We start from the raw sequence: 12,504 nt of genomic DNA on the forward strand, positions 1-12,504 counted from the left end.
CGGTCTGAGGGCCCGGTGACCCCGCGCGGGTGGGGCCGTGCCGGGAGCCCCACGGCGGGAACAGCTCCTCCACCCGCACGAGAGCGCGCAGCGGCCCGGGAGTGTTGCTCCCTCGCACTGTCCCGTCGCGGACAGGAGCCTGTTTCCAGGACGTACCCCAGCACAAGGCGTGACGGGCCTGGTCGTTTGGTCAGAACCGTAGCAACCAGGTTCCAGGGCCCCAGCACACCCCGCGCCGTACAGCGCCCGGGGCTGGCTCCGCCCAGGACGCTGTATGGCGCAGTCCCTCTGGAAGTTTTTCGGCCCCGCGCCCCGGTTCCTAGCCCCTAGGCGTTCAGTACGGCTGGCTCGGGGGCGGGCTCTGCACCGCCCCGTGGTGGCCCAGCCGGGGCGGCGCGGGGCAGCGTCGAGAGCGAGCCCGCCCTGCAGGTTCCGGGGCTGCCCTGTGGCGTCCCCCGCGCCCTGAATACTCGCTCCGTTTATGCAGGTGGCGGCGCTGGCGTGCGCGGGCTGGGCGGCGGCTGAGGGCCCCGAGACCTGGATACCCGCCGCTTTATGCAGGTGGCGGGCGGGCGACGTCGCGTCGTGCGCGGGCGGGGCAGGCTGCGGCAGCGGGCGGGGCAGGCCGGGCGGGGCGGTGGCGGCACCACCATGTCGGAGGCGGCGGTGGCGGACACCCGGCGCCTGAACGCCAAGCCGCAGGACCTGACGGACGCGTACGGGCCGCCCAGCAACTTCCTCGAGATCGACATCTTCAACCCGCAGACCGTGGGCATGGGCCGCGCCAGATACACCAGCTACGAGCTCCGGATGCGGGTGCGGCCCCTGCGGGGCCTGCGGGCCCGGGGCGGGCGGAGGGGGGAGCGGCCGGCAGGCCTCGGGGCCCGCCGTGCGCCGCGGAGCCCCCTGTGTGCCCTGGCGGGGCTGCGCTGCCCCGTGGCCGGGTGTACGGCCCGGGGAGGGGCGGCAGCGCTTGGTGCGCAGTGCCGGGGTGGCCCGGGGCGGGCGGCCGGGGCAGGGCCGGGGTGGTCTCGCTGCTCTGGCTGAGCGCGGCCTGCGCGGTCGGGGCGGGGAGCGGCGGTCTGTGTGTCGGCGGCCCCGTGCAGCCCGGGCGTAGCTCCTGGGGCTTGGGGTAGCCGGGCAGGGTCCGTGCTTGTCTGCGGCGGTGGGGAGGGGGGGGCTGAGGAGGTGAGCTCTGGCCCGGCTGGGGCTGGCAGCTTGCCTGCGGCTCTCCGGCGGGCCCGGGCTCAAGGTCAGAGCGCTCGCAGCTGGTGGGTTTGCCGGGGCCCTTCAGCATCCGACGAGGGCTGGTATGCACAAGGACAAGGAGGGTGCTGCCTCAGCAGGCTTCTGTCCCCTGTCTAGAGCCCCAGCCCTGGCACTTGGGCACCGTCGGGTGGTTGCTGAGCAGGGCGTGACTGCGTGCAGCTGGTTATCTTGAGCAGGAGAGGAAAGCTAGCTAGCTGTATCTTGGGACCTGATCACAGGGCAGTCTAGCTACCCCTTCTGAGTCAGCTTGATGGCTTTACAAAGAGCCTGTGATCCAGGAGCGTGCATAGCAGGCTGAGCACTTCTTGCAGGGTTCTCTTCCCTGGGTCTTAACCGAGCTGAACTGGGGACCTCTTCACAGCTCTGCATCTGATAGCTGAAGGAAGTAAAAGTAAAATTGAGCTTCCCCGGAAACAAACTACCTTTAGCGCATGTTAGGGTGCTGGCGTTGACTTCTGTTCATAGCATGATTTAACTGCTAAGTCTCCACTGCCTTTCAGAAAAATTGTGTGTTTGCTTTTTTTTGTTGTGACACTTGGTTTTCATCAGCCTGCCAAAGGGTGCCTGGCAGGTGGCAATGAGAACCTCTCGGTCCCACTGAAACTAGCTCTTGTGGGGATGCTTTGAAAGCAGCTGGTTTTACTTCACAGACCTTATAAGAATATAGTTAAATGTGTTGCAGCAATACCTGTGTTCATCTGGGCGCTGCTTGTCAGAAGGTTTTGCTACCTCGGTTCCTTCAACATTTCAGGCTGTGTTGATAGGATAAAGGTAAAGTTACTATAGCTGTCAGTCTTTAGACTCTAGTGGTGGGGGAGAAGGATGGGGAATTGCTGCATGTTCCTCCAGTGACACAAGCCAGATAAGAAAAAGCTGCTTGCCTGTTAGGGTAGATGATCTGTTCTGAAAGAAGACTGGAGTATGAGTTCTGGCCTTGAACAGTTGCTGGGATGAGATTTCCTCCCTTAGTTCTTCCATGGAAATACCAGTGTCAGGTTGGAGGTTCTTTTCTTCTGCTGTGAAGCTCTTTTGTAGATCACTTCAAAATGGAGTGAACTCAAGGGGAAAAAAAAAATCAGCCTTCTCTGTGTTGTGAGCCCTGGTTCCAGCGCATGCCCCTGGGAGGGGGTGTGTTCCTGAAATAGTCACTTGAGGGGGAGGGAATGGCTGGCTTTGAGTAGCCTGGCAAGTGCTTGCTTGATTCCAAAGGGCTTCTGTGCTTGTGCTCTGTCCTGAATAAAGAAGCTGGGTGTTCTCATGATACCTCCTTCTCAGCGGGCTTGGTTTTCTAAACGCAGCTTCAGGTTTCAATGACATGTGGAAATACTATCTGGCTTCCAAAGCAACCTGCAGATTAACTACTCTCTTCATTACAGACAAACCTCCCAATCTTCAAATTGAAGGAGTCGTGTGTGAGGAGACGATACAGTGACTTTGAATGGCTGAAGAATGAGCTGGAACGAGACAGTAAGGTGAGGCCTGGCTCAGATCTGCCTGTTCCTGAAACCAGGACATACGGGAACAGTTGTAGCAATAATTTTGAGCTGCCCAGAAGAGAGGCTGTGATGGTGGGCAGCTGTTGGGGCTTGATCTCTATGCATATAATGAAGCTGGAGGTGAGTGTCAAATGGTTAAGGATATCTGCTTGCAGGTGGATATTCTGCTGACAGGGTGATTCTGTGCTTTCAGATTGTAGTGCCACCACTGCCTGGAAAAGCCTTGAAACGACAGCTTCCCTTCCGAGGAGACGAAGGCATCTTTGAGGAGTCCTTCATTGAGGAGCGGAGACAGGGACTAGAACAGTTTATTAACAAGTAAGCTTGATGTCCTGGGTTTGCTGTGTGCTGCCTTTCTGGCTACTGCTGGTAGAAGAGGGCTGTGGATTGACTGGGAAGCAGTCTTGATCTGCTGCACACAGGTGCCGTGCTAAAGGATGGTGCCTGCAGCCGGGTAATGAAACCATGGTTCTGAAGCAAGTCCTGCCTTGAGTGTGGGTTGTGTTCAGCACTCTCTCCTGAGAGTGAAGGAAATATTAGCAGAAAGGCTGTGCTGCAGAGACCCACCGACAGGGTAGTGTTGGTTCAGGATGCTCGTGCCCTGCTGCAGGGCATGGTGTGGGAGGGAACACCCTGTCCTCAAGTACTTCTTGTTGGCCCTGTTGCACACCGATCTGGTGACCTTGGGCAGAGCCTGGTGTGGGTGTGCTTGGAGCTGGCTGCCCGTTAACGAGGAGGTCTGCCTTATTAGCTCCCTACAGAGAGCAGAGGTGTCAGGGTCTCGGTGGTGGCTGTTCTAACCTCCACATCTGATTTTCTTCCAGAATTGCTGGACACCCACTGGCACAGAATGAGCGCTGCTTACATATGTTCCTGCAAGAGGAGACTATTGATAGGAATTACGTCCCAGGGAAAGTGCGCCAGTAGGAGCACCTGGCACTGTCTTCCTCCATTCCACCCTCCCTCCTGCAAAAATGACATTTATTTTTACACTAAATCTGTCTTCTCTGAACCAGCTTTTCCTCTCTTGAACCTCCCAGTTTGTTCAGTATTTTCCTGTTTTGTAACTGGCAGCAGCTTGTTCTACTGGGCTGTGGTCTTGGCCTAAAGGTATGAAGATTTATGCAAGTGAGCATGTTATCCCACACCTAGGGGCAGATGTGAATAGGTGTGGAGCAGGAAATTGCTTATGGCGTTATGGTGTAGGAGCTGCTCCTCTCCCTGTACAGGAAGGTATGAGTTGACCTTCAGTCCCCTATCTGTGCAGCCCCAAGCATCTCTGCAGGAGACTCTGAAGAATAGCAGTTGTCATGTTGGTCAGTGATCGCATCAGGTATTAGCATTTTAGTAAGGCTTATCCAAAACAGTGAGTAGGTGCCTGGGTGTGTTGGTCTCTTGTCCACCCCATTCACCCTGCATGAAACCCCCATTCTTCACTGTCTGGAAGTGCTGAGACCCAAGGCCTACTCTAACCCTGCTCTCAGCCTCCTGCATTACAGACCTGTTTGGTGTATTCGTGTTAATCCCCCTCCTTTCTGACATGCTGCTGGCAGCTCGAGGGGTTTCCATGACGTGTGCTCTCATGATGCTCTGTGTGGGCAGTTTGACGTGTGGAAGCTGGGATAGCCTGGGCTGTAGCAGTGTGTGCTGCGATGCCTTGGCCCAGGGTTTAAAAAATGCCACAGCTTGCTCTGCTGCAGGCTGGTGTGGTGGTGTTTCCAGCAGCACCCTGCTCAGCTGAGCCATGGTGACCTTATCCTGCGCCCCAGCTGCAGAGGGGAGGAGATGGGTCTGGCTGAGGAGGAGCAGGAGAGGGCTGGTAAGGGCTGTTGTAGTGTGTGGCCATGATGGCTGCCACAGGAAGAGCCCATCAGTGGGGCTTGGGGTGAGGCTACCTCTCCAGAAAGGAACAGCAGAATATGGTCAGTCAGTCCTGGGTTAGACATTTGCTTATGAAGCAGGAGAAGTAACAATGGCTTTTTGTGTGTTCTCCCCTGTTCTGCGGTGAGCTAGGCAGTTACTTGTGTGGAAGCGAGGACACAAGACTGGTCAGGGAAGTGTCCAGAGCTTGAGGGTGACCACAAGGCTGTGACTTGCTGCAGCAGGACTGTCCTTTGGAGGCTCCTCCAGCTGCCACAGCTGCGATGAGCAAGGTTAGGCCTTAGCTGGGGGACTCCTCAGGTCAAAGCTGGCTGGTTTATAAGCGCTTGGTCACTTTGTGGTGGCACAGTTGAGTCTTTCTTGGAGCATAGGCCTGCAGTGACTGCCCTCCCGTTCCTGCCAAGCACGTCCCCCAAGGGCTCCCTAACGTCTCCTGGGTTTTCTGGTGAGGAACTGGCACTGCTGGGTAACTGGCTCTCGGGGAGAAGTCGCTGAAACCAGGAGGGAACCGCTCTGGGGGCCGGCTCGGCCTGGGAAGGGTTTGTGGAGCAGCGCGGAGGCTGGTGCTGGTGGAGGCAGCTGTGCCTGCAGCCAGGGCTCAGCCCGTGCCCCCCGCCCGCTTGGGGCGGCCCCTTCCTCCTGCCTGTCCTGCCGCGGGGCTGCCAGCCACCCAGCTGTCTCCACCCTGTCCAGTGTAACGTCCCGGTTCCGTTCGCATTAAACCACTGTGAAGCCAAGTCTCTGCCTCGTCCTGGGGCCTGGCGGGGCGGGGGAAGCACCGGCAGGGGGCGCTGCGCGGAAGCGGAAGGGGAGCGGGGGGCCTCCCCGGCGGCAGGGGGCGCTGCGCGGAGGCGGGAGGAGGGCGGGGGGGCTTCCCCGGTGGCAGGGGGCGCTGCGCGGATCCGCTGAGGTGGTGGGAGCGGTTGGCGGCGGCGGCGGCTGGGAGGGATGTGGCGGTGGGAGCAGCCGCCGGCGGGGTCCGGCTCGCCAGTCTGCCCCGACTTGCTGCGGCATGTAGACGGCCCGCGCTCGCCGCTCTCCCCGCTGTACCTCAGCTTCTTCGAGGAGGAGTGCCGCACCATCGCCACCCGCCTGCGCCTCGGCGCCGCCGTTGCGGCGGAGCCCTCGCCGGGCCCGGGGGAGGACAGCGCCCTGTGGCCCGACGCCGCCGGGCCCATCACCTCCACGCCGCTGCACACCTCGCCGCCCCTTGACGAGAGGGCCCCGGACAGCGCGACGCCCGCCGCCCGCCCGAGCACGGGTGGCTCCGAGGCTGCCGCCCCGGGCCCGGCCCGCGGGGTGCCCCGGCGCCTCCCGCAGCCCGCTGCCGGCGGTGGCCCCGGCGCAGCGCGGCCCGGCTCCGGCCTCGCCCGCCCGCAGGCCCTGTCCCGTAAGGGAGCACGGCGCGGTGCCGGACAGCCCCCCTGCGGTGGGCCGGGCCCCGCGGGCCGCCCCCGCACCCCGGCCCGGTCCCCGGGCCGTGGCGGCAGGCTCTCCGTCTCCCGGGCACGGGCCTCTCTGGGTCTGCAGCTCCCTAAGGCCGGCAAGGAGCTCGGTGGCCTGGGAACAAGGCTCCCGCAGCCCTCAGGTGAGCCCGGTCGCTGGAGAGACCCCCCAGCACGGTGACTGTTTCCCCGGGGCTGCAAAACCCTCTCTCTTCCCCAGGTACCAAGCTGAAGCTGATGCCGGCTGCCAAGTCCAGGCTTCAGCATCCCCATGGGGCCTTGCAGCTGACACAACCTTCTGCCATTCCCAAACCCACCCCCCGGGACGCAGAGATGGAAAGTAATTTTGCACCTGCCAGTTGCCTTATGGAAAGCTGGGAAGCTTGGGGGGACTGATGCTGCAGCTAGAAGGGAGAAGGGGGAAGGCCTGGGCTGCAGCATGGGACAGGGACAGAGCCTGGGGAGTGGGGAGTCCCTGTAAGCAGCACAGGTAGGAGCCCAGGAAATGTGCTCATGCCCCAAGTGCTGTATTAATTAGCACTATCTGTCCTCCCACCAATGTGGTCTAGCAGCCTGTTGGCTTGGAGCCCTCACCCCATGGTCTTGTGGGGTCACGGGTGTGCTGGTGGCTGTGGGCCTGGGACAGGCAGACTGACTGAGCTCTGGCCTGCCCTAGGAGAGGTGCAGTGTAGCTGCTTTGGAGTGGCAGCCTGTGCCTTATTGTTTGTCCACTGTAGCTGCTGTCAAGGTTGGGGGTCGCAGACAGCCCTCCCGGAGGCTCTCCACAGCAATTCCTATTGTGGCTTCTCGCTCCCGACTGCAGCCGCTGGGAAAAGTGGCTTCCCCCAAGCGCTTTTGCCTCGGTAAGGGTGAATCTGGGCAGAAGCCCTGGAGGCTCTGGTGTTGTGGGAGGGGGGAGCTGCTGCCCTGGGGAGAACATTCAGGGGACTGCAGTCAAGGCTGGTCCTGGGGAAAGGACAGGAGGGGGCAGCGTGTGCTCGGGCTCAGAGGAAGAGAAGTGAAATACAGAGGAGTAAGGCTAGGTGACGTCCTTTTCCCTGGAGAGGCACCCGGCAAAAAGGCTGAACAAATATGGTGCTCTAGCTCATCCATAGGACAGGGAGTGGCCCTGTTCAGTTCATGTTGCTGTCAGGGCACTCTCTGAGCAGGGGTTGATGCTCTTTACTTTCATTTCCTGGACCCCACTTCAGGATCGACTACGCAGGAGCTGATATGCAATAGGACCCGAGAGCTGAAGGAAGATGGTGAGAGCAAAGAATGGCTGGTTGCAGCAGGGACTGTCTTGGGAGTAGGTGAGCAGTATGGAGGTGTGGTCCTACGCAGGAGTGGGGAGCTGGAGCTTGCTCCCCTGTAGAGAGGAGCCCCTCTGGAGCTTTCCTGGCTCCTGACTGCCAAAAGCCTGCTGAAATCCAAGCGTCCTGTGAGTGTACCATGGTGAGGAGAGTCTACGTTTCTGCGTTTGACTCTAGTGGATTTTTGTCTTGTGTTGGGATGAGCACAGGGGAAACATGGGCAGCTGGCAGGTGCTTGTTGGGCAGTGCTGCTCCCCAGAAGGGTCCTCGCTGAACAGGCATGCCTGGGGGTTCTCTAGCCTGCTCTGCAGGCAGGGTGTGCTGCCTTCCCTGGGCAGCCTGCAGTCCTGGGCCCCGCAGAGGAAGACGAAGCGAGGAGGCCGTCCCCACTCTGCTGCAACATCCCTGCCCTGCCCAGGGCAGCTGTCTGCCCTCCCTGTGTGAGCAGACTCCTAGCAGGAGCCCAGAGCTGCTAGACCATGCGGGAGCACCTCCCAGCAGTACCCATACAGGCCAGGCCAGCAGCAGCCTTTGGGCTGGAGGGGCTTGAAGACCTCTGGCTCCCTTGGACAGATTCTGCTCCTGGTCTGGAGCAGCAATGTGGCCTGGTTGTGGGCTGGGGATGGCATTTATGTTTGTAGTGGTGACACTTCTTTTTGCAGGTAAGGCTGACCAGACATGGGTGTGTGTGGAGTCCTCTTTTTCCAGTGAGTTGGCCCCTGGCCCGACTCCAGGGTGTGGGAATGCAGTCCCTGCTGAGCAGGTAAGAGCCAACTATGTTCTGGCACCACAGACCACCATTCAGGCAGTGGCTTGGGCCATCTGTGCCAGAGGTGGGAGGTGATGGGACCTGGGCTGCCAATTTCTGGGTGGGCACTGGAGCTGTTTTAGCCCTTCCCTGGAGTTTACACAAGATGTGCATTTGCTGCATGATTTTACCACCTCTCCAGTGCTCAGGGGACTGTAGGCATGTATCCAGTTAATTTTTTTTTAAGGGGCTTTTGAAAGATGCACACCTCCTTTGGCTTGTGGTGTTGCTTTTATACTTCCTGACATGTTGGACATGCCCCCAGCATGGGATGAGGAGAGCCTGCAGCAAGGTGAGGCTCCAAGATGTGAAGTCTCCTACCTGCAAAATATGTTTGTGCATTTACCAGCAGTTTTAGGGCTCTTCACTATGTGGCTGTAGCCTGCCAAAGGGATCCTTGTGACCCATGGGTACTGGCAGTTGCTTGCTGACAAGCAAACAGTGGCTCCTTTGCCAGGTGCTGCTGCTGCAATGAACATACCCTGGCAGTGGTCCCGTGGGTGGTAGGCTTGGGGTATTGGTTGGGCTGCGCTGCAACAGCACCAGACTCCTGAAGCAGGGGTGAATGTCAAAACAGGACCCTGCTCTGACATGCTGAGGCATGTGAGCAGGGCTTCCCGAGCCCAAGAACTGCTGGTGTGCGTGTGCTGCCTGCAGAGGTGCTCCTCCACAGGAAGGGCTGTGCTGGGGCTGGGCTACGGGTCACTGCGTGGGGGTGACCAGCCCCTGTGTCACACTTACACCGTGCCCTTGCCAGTCTGCAGGTGATCAGTTGTCCCAGGAGCTGAAGCATGTAAAGAACGAACTGGAGCGAGTGAAGGGCGAACTTGGTATGTGGGGCTGGCTGTTTTGGGGGCTGTGGACACCCGCAATCCAGATGACACCCCCTGCACTTGTACCTGGAGCCCAGGCCTGTAGCTCCGTGTGGATGGGGCTTGTTTGGGGGTAGAGCAGGATCTCAGCTGCTGCCCCAGAGGGTCTGGGGATGAGGTGTTCAGGATGGGCTGAGCACACACCTACTTGCCTCCTGCCTGCAGCTGACAAGACTGCCCAGTGTGAAGCCTATTGCCAGATGATCTCCTCCTTGCAGGCTCAGCTCAGAGCAGCAGGTATGTTCCCTCACTAGGGTGAGCCCTCACCCCTGGGCAGGCTGAAGGGATCCTCCAGTGATCCCTTGCCGGTGTAACTGAGGGCTGCCAGGTGGAAGGGACACGGCTTGTGGCCTTCCCTGTGAGGCAGGTGCTGAGTGCCGGAAGTAGCAAGTGCTTTGATGCTGCTGTTGCTCCCCAGGAATCTGTCTGGAAGATGCAGCAGTGGAGAGTGGTGACTCGGGGAGACACTGATGGTTGGCACATGGGGACAGACTCAAAACAGCCACTTGTCTGGCCACCTAAGGTGCTGGGCCAGTGCTATTTGTGCAGCTCTTGAATTAATGAATTTTTAAACTCCTTGTATTTAAAATAAAGGTGTCTTTTCCCAATGATGCTTGCTGTCTTCTGGGGTCGGGCCAGTGCCTGGTGCTGCCCACTGTTCACCAAAGGGCTGGTTAGAAAGGGCAGATCTGTGTCTGGCTGTGGCTGGTTCTGCTCAGCCAGAGACTTGAGGTCTGCTGCGTGGAGGAATTGGGTGCTGGTGGATGGAGGCACAGCATGACTCTGGGGAAGCCTTTCTGGACGAACCTGGTGCTTCCAGGTGGGATGCTTGGACATGTGGTGGTGGCAGGCAGCTGTACAGGCAGGATTCTGCTTTAAACTACCTTCACGCTGGATGTGGGAAGAACCAGTACTGACTGATGGCACTTGGGCTTCTGCAGCTCTTAGCTGCTACTTACCATTTTATTAGCTGGTGGCTTGTGTCAGTGTCTGGAGGCAGGTGGTGGGGAAGCAGCACTTGGGACTCACTCCCTTATTGTTCCTGCCTGCCAGCACTGGAAGCCCTGCCCTGCTGCCTTCTCTCTGTGGTAGGTTGACACAGGTTGACCTTGTCGCGCTGCCTCACATCTGGGTGAGGCCCTGGAGAGTCCCACTGTCTGGTGGTGGCAGTGCCCTGAGGCTGGGCCAGGAAGGCTGGCCTGCTCCCGCTCCCCTGTTGTCTCCGGCTGGTGTTCCTGGCTGCCCTGGTGTGCTGCAGGCAGGCTGCACCCCGTCCTGGGGTGGCTGCCCTTGACCCTGTGTAGGGGTGGCTGCACAGGGATGCTCCGACTGCTGTCTCGCACTCCTGCTCAGCACTCAGTCGCTGAGGCAAACAGCTCCAGTGCTGGCAAAATCCGCAGCGGAACGCTCTACTGTGGTGTACGGGGGGGTTCCCTGTACATGCATGTTGATGATAACTTCTTGGTGCAGGTACTAAGGGAGCTGACTAGGAAAGGTGCCCTGCTAGATTTGTTGTTTGTAAACAGAGAGGGACTTGTGGGCAAAGTGGTGATTGGTGGCTGTCTTGGTCACAGTGACCACGAAGTGGTGGAGTTTCAAATTGTCGGTGATAGGAGAAAGACTGCCAGCAAAACTTCAGTCCTGCTTATGGGGAGAGTAGATTTTGGGCTGCTGAAGGAGTTAGTTAATAAGGTCTCCTATGAATCTGCTTCTGAAGGTATTGGGGTCCATGAATGCTGGTCACTTTTTAAAAGCCATCTCTTAAGAGCACAGGAGCAAGCAATTCCGAAGTATTGAAAATCAAGCAAGTGGGGCAGAAGACCAGCTTGGCTGAGCAGGGATCTTCTTCTAGAACTTAGGTTGGAAAAGGAAAATGTATGGACACTGAAAGCAAGGACAGGTGACACAGGAGGACTACAGAGATGCTGTCTGCCACTGCAGGGAAAAAATTAGTGTGGCCAGAGCTCAATTAGACTTCAAGCTGGCCAGCACTCTGAAGGACAACAAAAAGAGCTTTTAAAAATATGTTAATAGCAAAAGGAGAATCAGAGGTAACATTGGTCCATGCTTGACGAGGTCGATCACCTCAGAAATAGGGATGTAAACAAAGCAGAGACGTTTAATGCCTTCTTCACCTCTGTCTTCAACACTGATGATGGGCACTGGGACCCCCAGAGCCCTGTGTTGGAAGACTATGACTGGGGGGGATGATAAACTCCCAGCTGACCCTTAACTTCTTTGAGACTTGCTGCTCCAGCTAGATGCGCATAAATCTATGGGGCCAAATAGGATTCAACCCAGGGTACTGAAAGAGCTGGCCAATGTCATCGTGGGACCTCTCTCCATTATTTTTCAATGGTCCTGGGAGGCTGGAGAGGTCCCAGTTGACTGGAAGCTGGCAAATATTGTTCCACTTTTCAAGAAGGGTAAAAAGGAAGACGCTGGTAATTACAGGCCTGTCAGTCTCACTTCAGTGCCTGGTAAAATTATGGAGAGGTTTATTCTGGGAGTTACTGAAAAAAACACTTGAGAGACAATGCAGTCATTGGTCACAGCCAGCACAGGTTCACAAGGGGAAAGTCCTGCTTAACCAACCATCCTGGTTTCGGCTGGGATAGAGTTAATTTTCTTTCTAGTAGCTGGTATAGTGCTATGTCTTGGATTTAGTATGAGAAGAATGTTGATAACACACTGATTTTTTCAGTTGTTGCTAATAAGTGTTTAGACTCAGTCAAGGATTTCTCAGCTTCTCATGCACAGCCAGCAAGAAGGCTGGAGGGGCACAAGAAGTTGGGAGGGGACATGGCCAGGACAGCTGACCTAAACTGGCCAAAGGAATATTCCATGCCATGTGATGTCATGCCTAGTATATAAACTGGGGGTAGCTGGCTGGGGGCGAGCAGATCACTGCTTGGGAACTAACTGGGCATTGGTCGGAGGGTGGTGAGCAATTGCATTGTGCATCACTTGTTTCGTATATTCCAATTCTTCTTCTTCTTCTTCTTCTTCTTCTTCTTCTTATTATTATTATTATCATAGTCGTTTTATTATTATCATTATTAATTTCTTCCTTTCTGTCCTATTAAACTGTCTTTACCTCAACCCACGAGTTTTACTTTTTTTTTGATTCTCTCCCCCATCCCACTGGGTGGGGGAGAAGTGAGCAAGCGGCTGTGTGGTGCTTAGCTGCTGACTGGTCTTAAACCACAACAGTCCTTTTTGGCACCCAACGTGGGGCATGAAGGGTTGAGATAACAACAGATCTGAGCAGAGCGTGTTAAAACGAATTTGTTACAAGCATTCATTATATTAATTTAATAGTTGCTGGTCACCATGTCGATTTATTAGCTCTTAGAGTTGTGGCGCTTGTTCTTAGAGTTGTGTTGCATATCACCTCACTTGCTGTATATAGTCCCTGGG

At 57.2% G+C, this 12,504-nt stretch overlaps 2 protein-coding genes across 6 annotated transcripts; both read left to right on the forward strand.

Moving 5' to 3' along the window:
• The first annotated feature begins 608 nt into the window (after positions 1 to 608).
• SNX12 (sorting nexin 12) lies at positions 609 to 5,381 on the forward strand. Its single transcript, XM_069811321.1, has 4 exons — positions 609 to 816; positions 2,646 to 2,741; positions 2,959 to 3,083; positions 3,590 to 5,381. The coding sequence occupies exons 1-4, from the start codon at positions 652 to 654 to the stop codon at positions 3,690 to 3,692; spliced, it is 489 nt and encodes a 162-aa protein (XP_069667422.1). The 5' UTR covers positions 609 to 651; the 3' UTR covers positions 3,693 to 5,381.
• A 152-nt stretch (positions 5,382 to 5,533) lies between these two features.
• LOC138690730 (collagen alpha-1(I) chain-like) lies at positions 5,534 to 9,692 on the forward strand. Of its 5 annotated transcripts, none has more exons than XM_069811329.1 (8): positions 5,534 to 6,234; positions 6,312 to 6,431; positions 6,829 to 6,960; positions 7,303 to 7,404; positions 8,067 to 8,167; positions 8,970 to 9,042; positions 9,250 to 9,321; positions 9,452 to 9,692. In XM_069811329.1, exons 1-8 carry the CDS (start codon positions 5,595 to 5,597, stop codon positions 9,469 to 9,471), a joined length of 1,260 nt encoding a protein of 419 aa, XP_069667430.1. In that variant the 5' UTR covers positions 5,534 to 5,594; the 3' UTR covers positions 9,472 to 9,692. The 5 variants fall into 5 exon arrangements, with proteins under 5 accessions (XP_069667430.1, XP_069667428.1, XP_069667431.1 ...); XM_069811327.1 differs by having other exon boundaries at positions 9,503 to 9,692; XM_069811330.1 differs by having other exon boundaries at positions 5,535 to 6,234; positions 7,303 to 7,356; positions 9,503 to 9,692.
• Positions 9,693 to 12,504: the final 2,812 nt, after the last annotated feature.

Source organism: Haliaeetus albicilla, chromosome 23, assembly GCF_947461875.1.
Source record: "Haliaeetus albicilla chromosome 23, bHalAlb1.1, whole genome shotgun sequence".
Lineage (NCBI taxonomy): Eukaryota > Metazoa > Chordata > Aves > Accipitriformes > Accipitridae > Haliaeetus > Haliaeetus albicilla.

Excerpts from the sequence above, each read along its gene's own strand:
- SNX12 (XM_069811321.1), top strand. The coding sequence starts at position 652 with ATGTCGGAGGCGGCGGTGGCGGACACCCGGCGCCTGAACGCCAAGCCG. Across the intron at positions 817-2,645 it reads GCTACGAGCTCCGGATGCGG|ACAAACCTCCCAATCTTCAA; the intron begins GTGCGGCCCCTG and ends TCTTCATTACAG. Across the intron at positions 3,084-3,589 it reads CTAGAACAGTTTATTAACAA|AATTGCTGGACACCCACTGG; the intron begins GTAAGCTTGATG and ends ATTTTCTTCCAG.
- LOC138690730 (XM_069811327.1), top strand. The coding sequence starts at position 5,595 with ATGTGGCGGTGGGAGCAGCCGCCGGCGGGGTCCGGCTCGCCAGTCTGC. Across the intron at positions 8,168-8,969 it reads ATGCAGTCCCTGCTGAGCAG|TCTGCAGGTGATCAGTTGTC; the intron begins GTAAGAGCCAAC and ends TGCCCTTGCCAG. Across the intron at positions 9,043-9,249 it reads GCGAGTGAAGGGCGAACTTG|CTGACAAGACTGCCCAGTGT; the intron begins GTATGTGGGGCT and ends TCCTGCCTGCAG.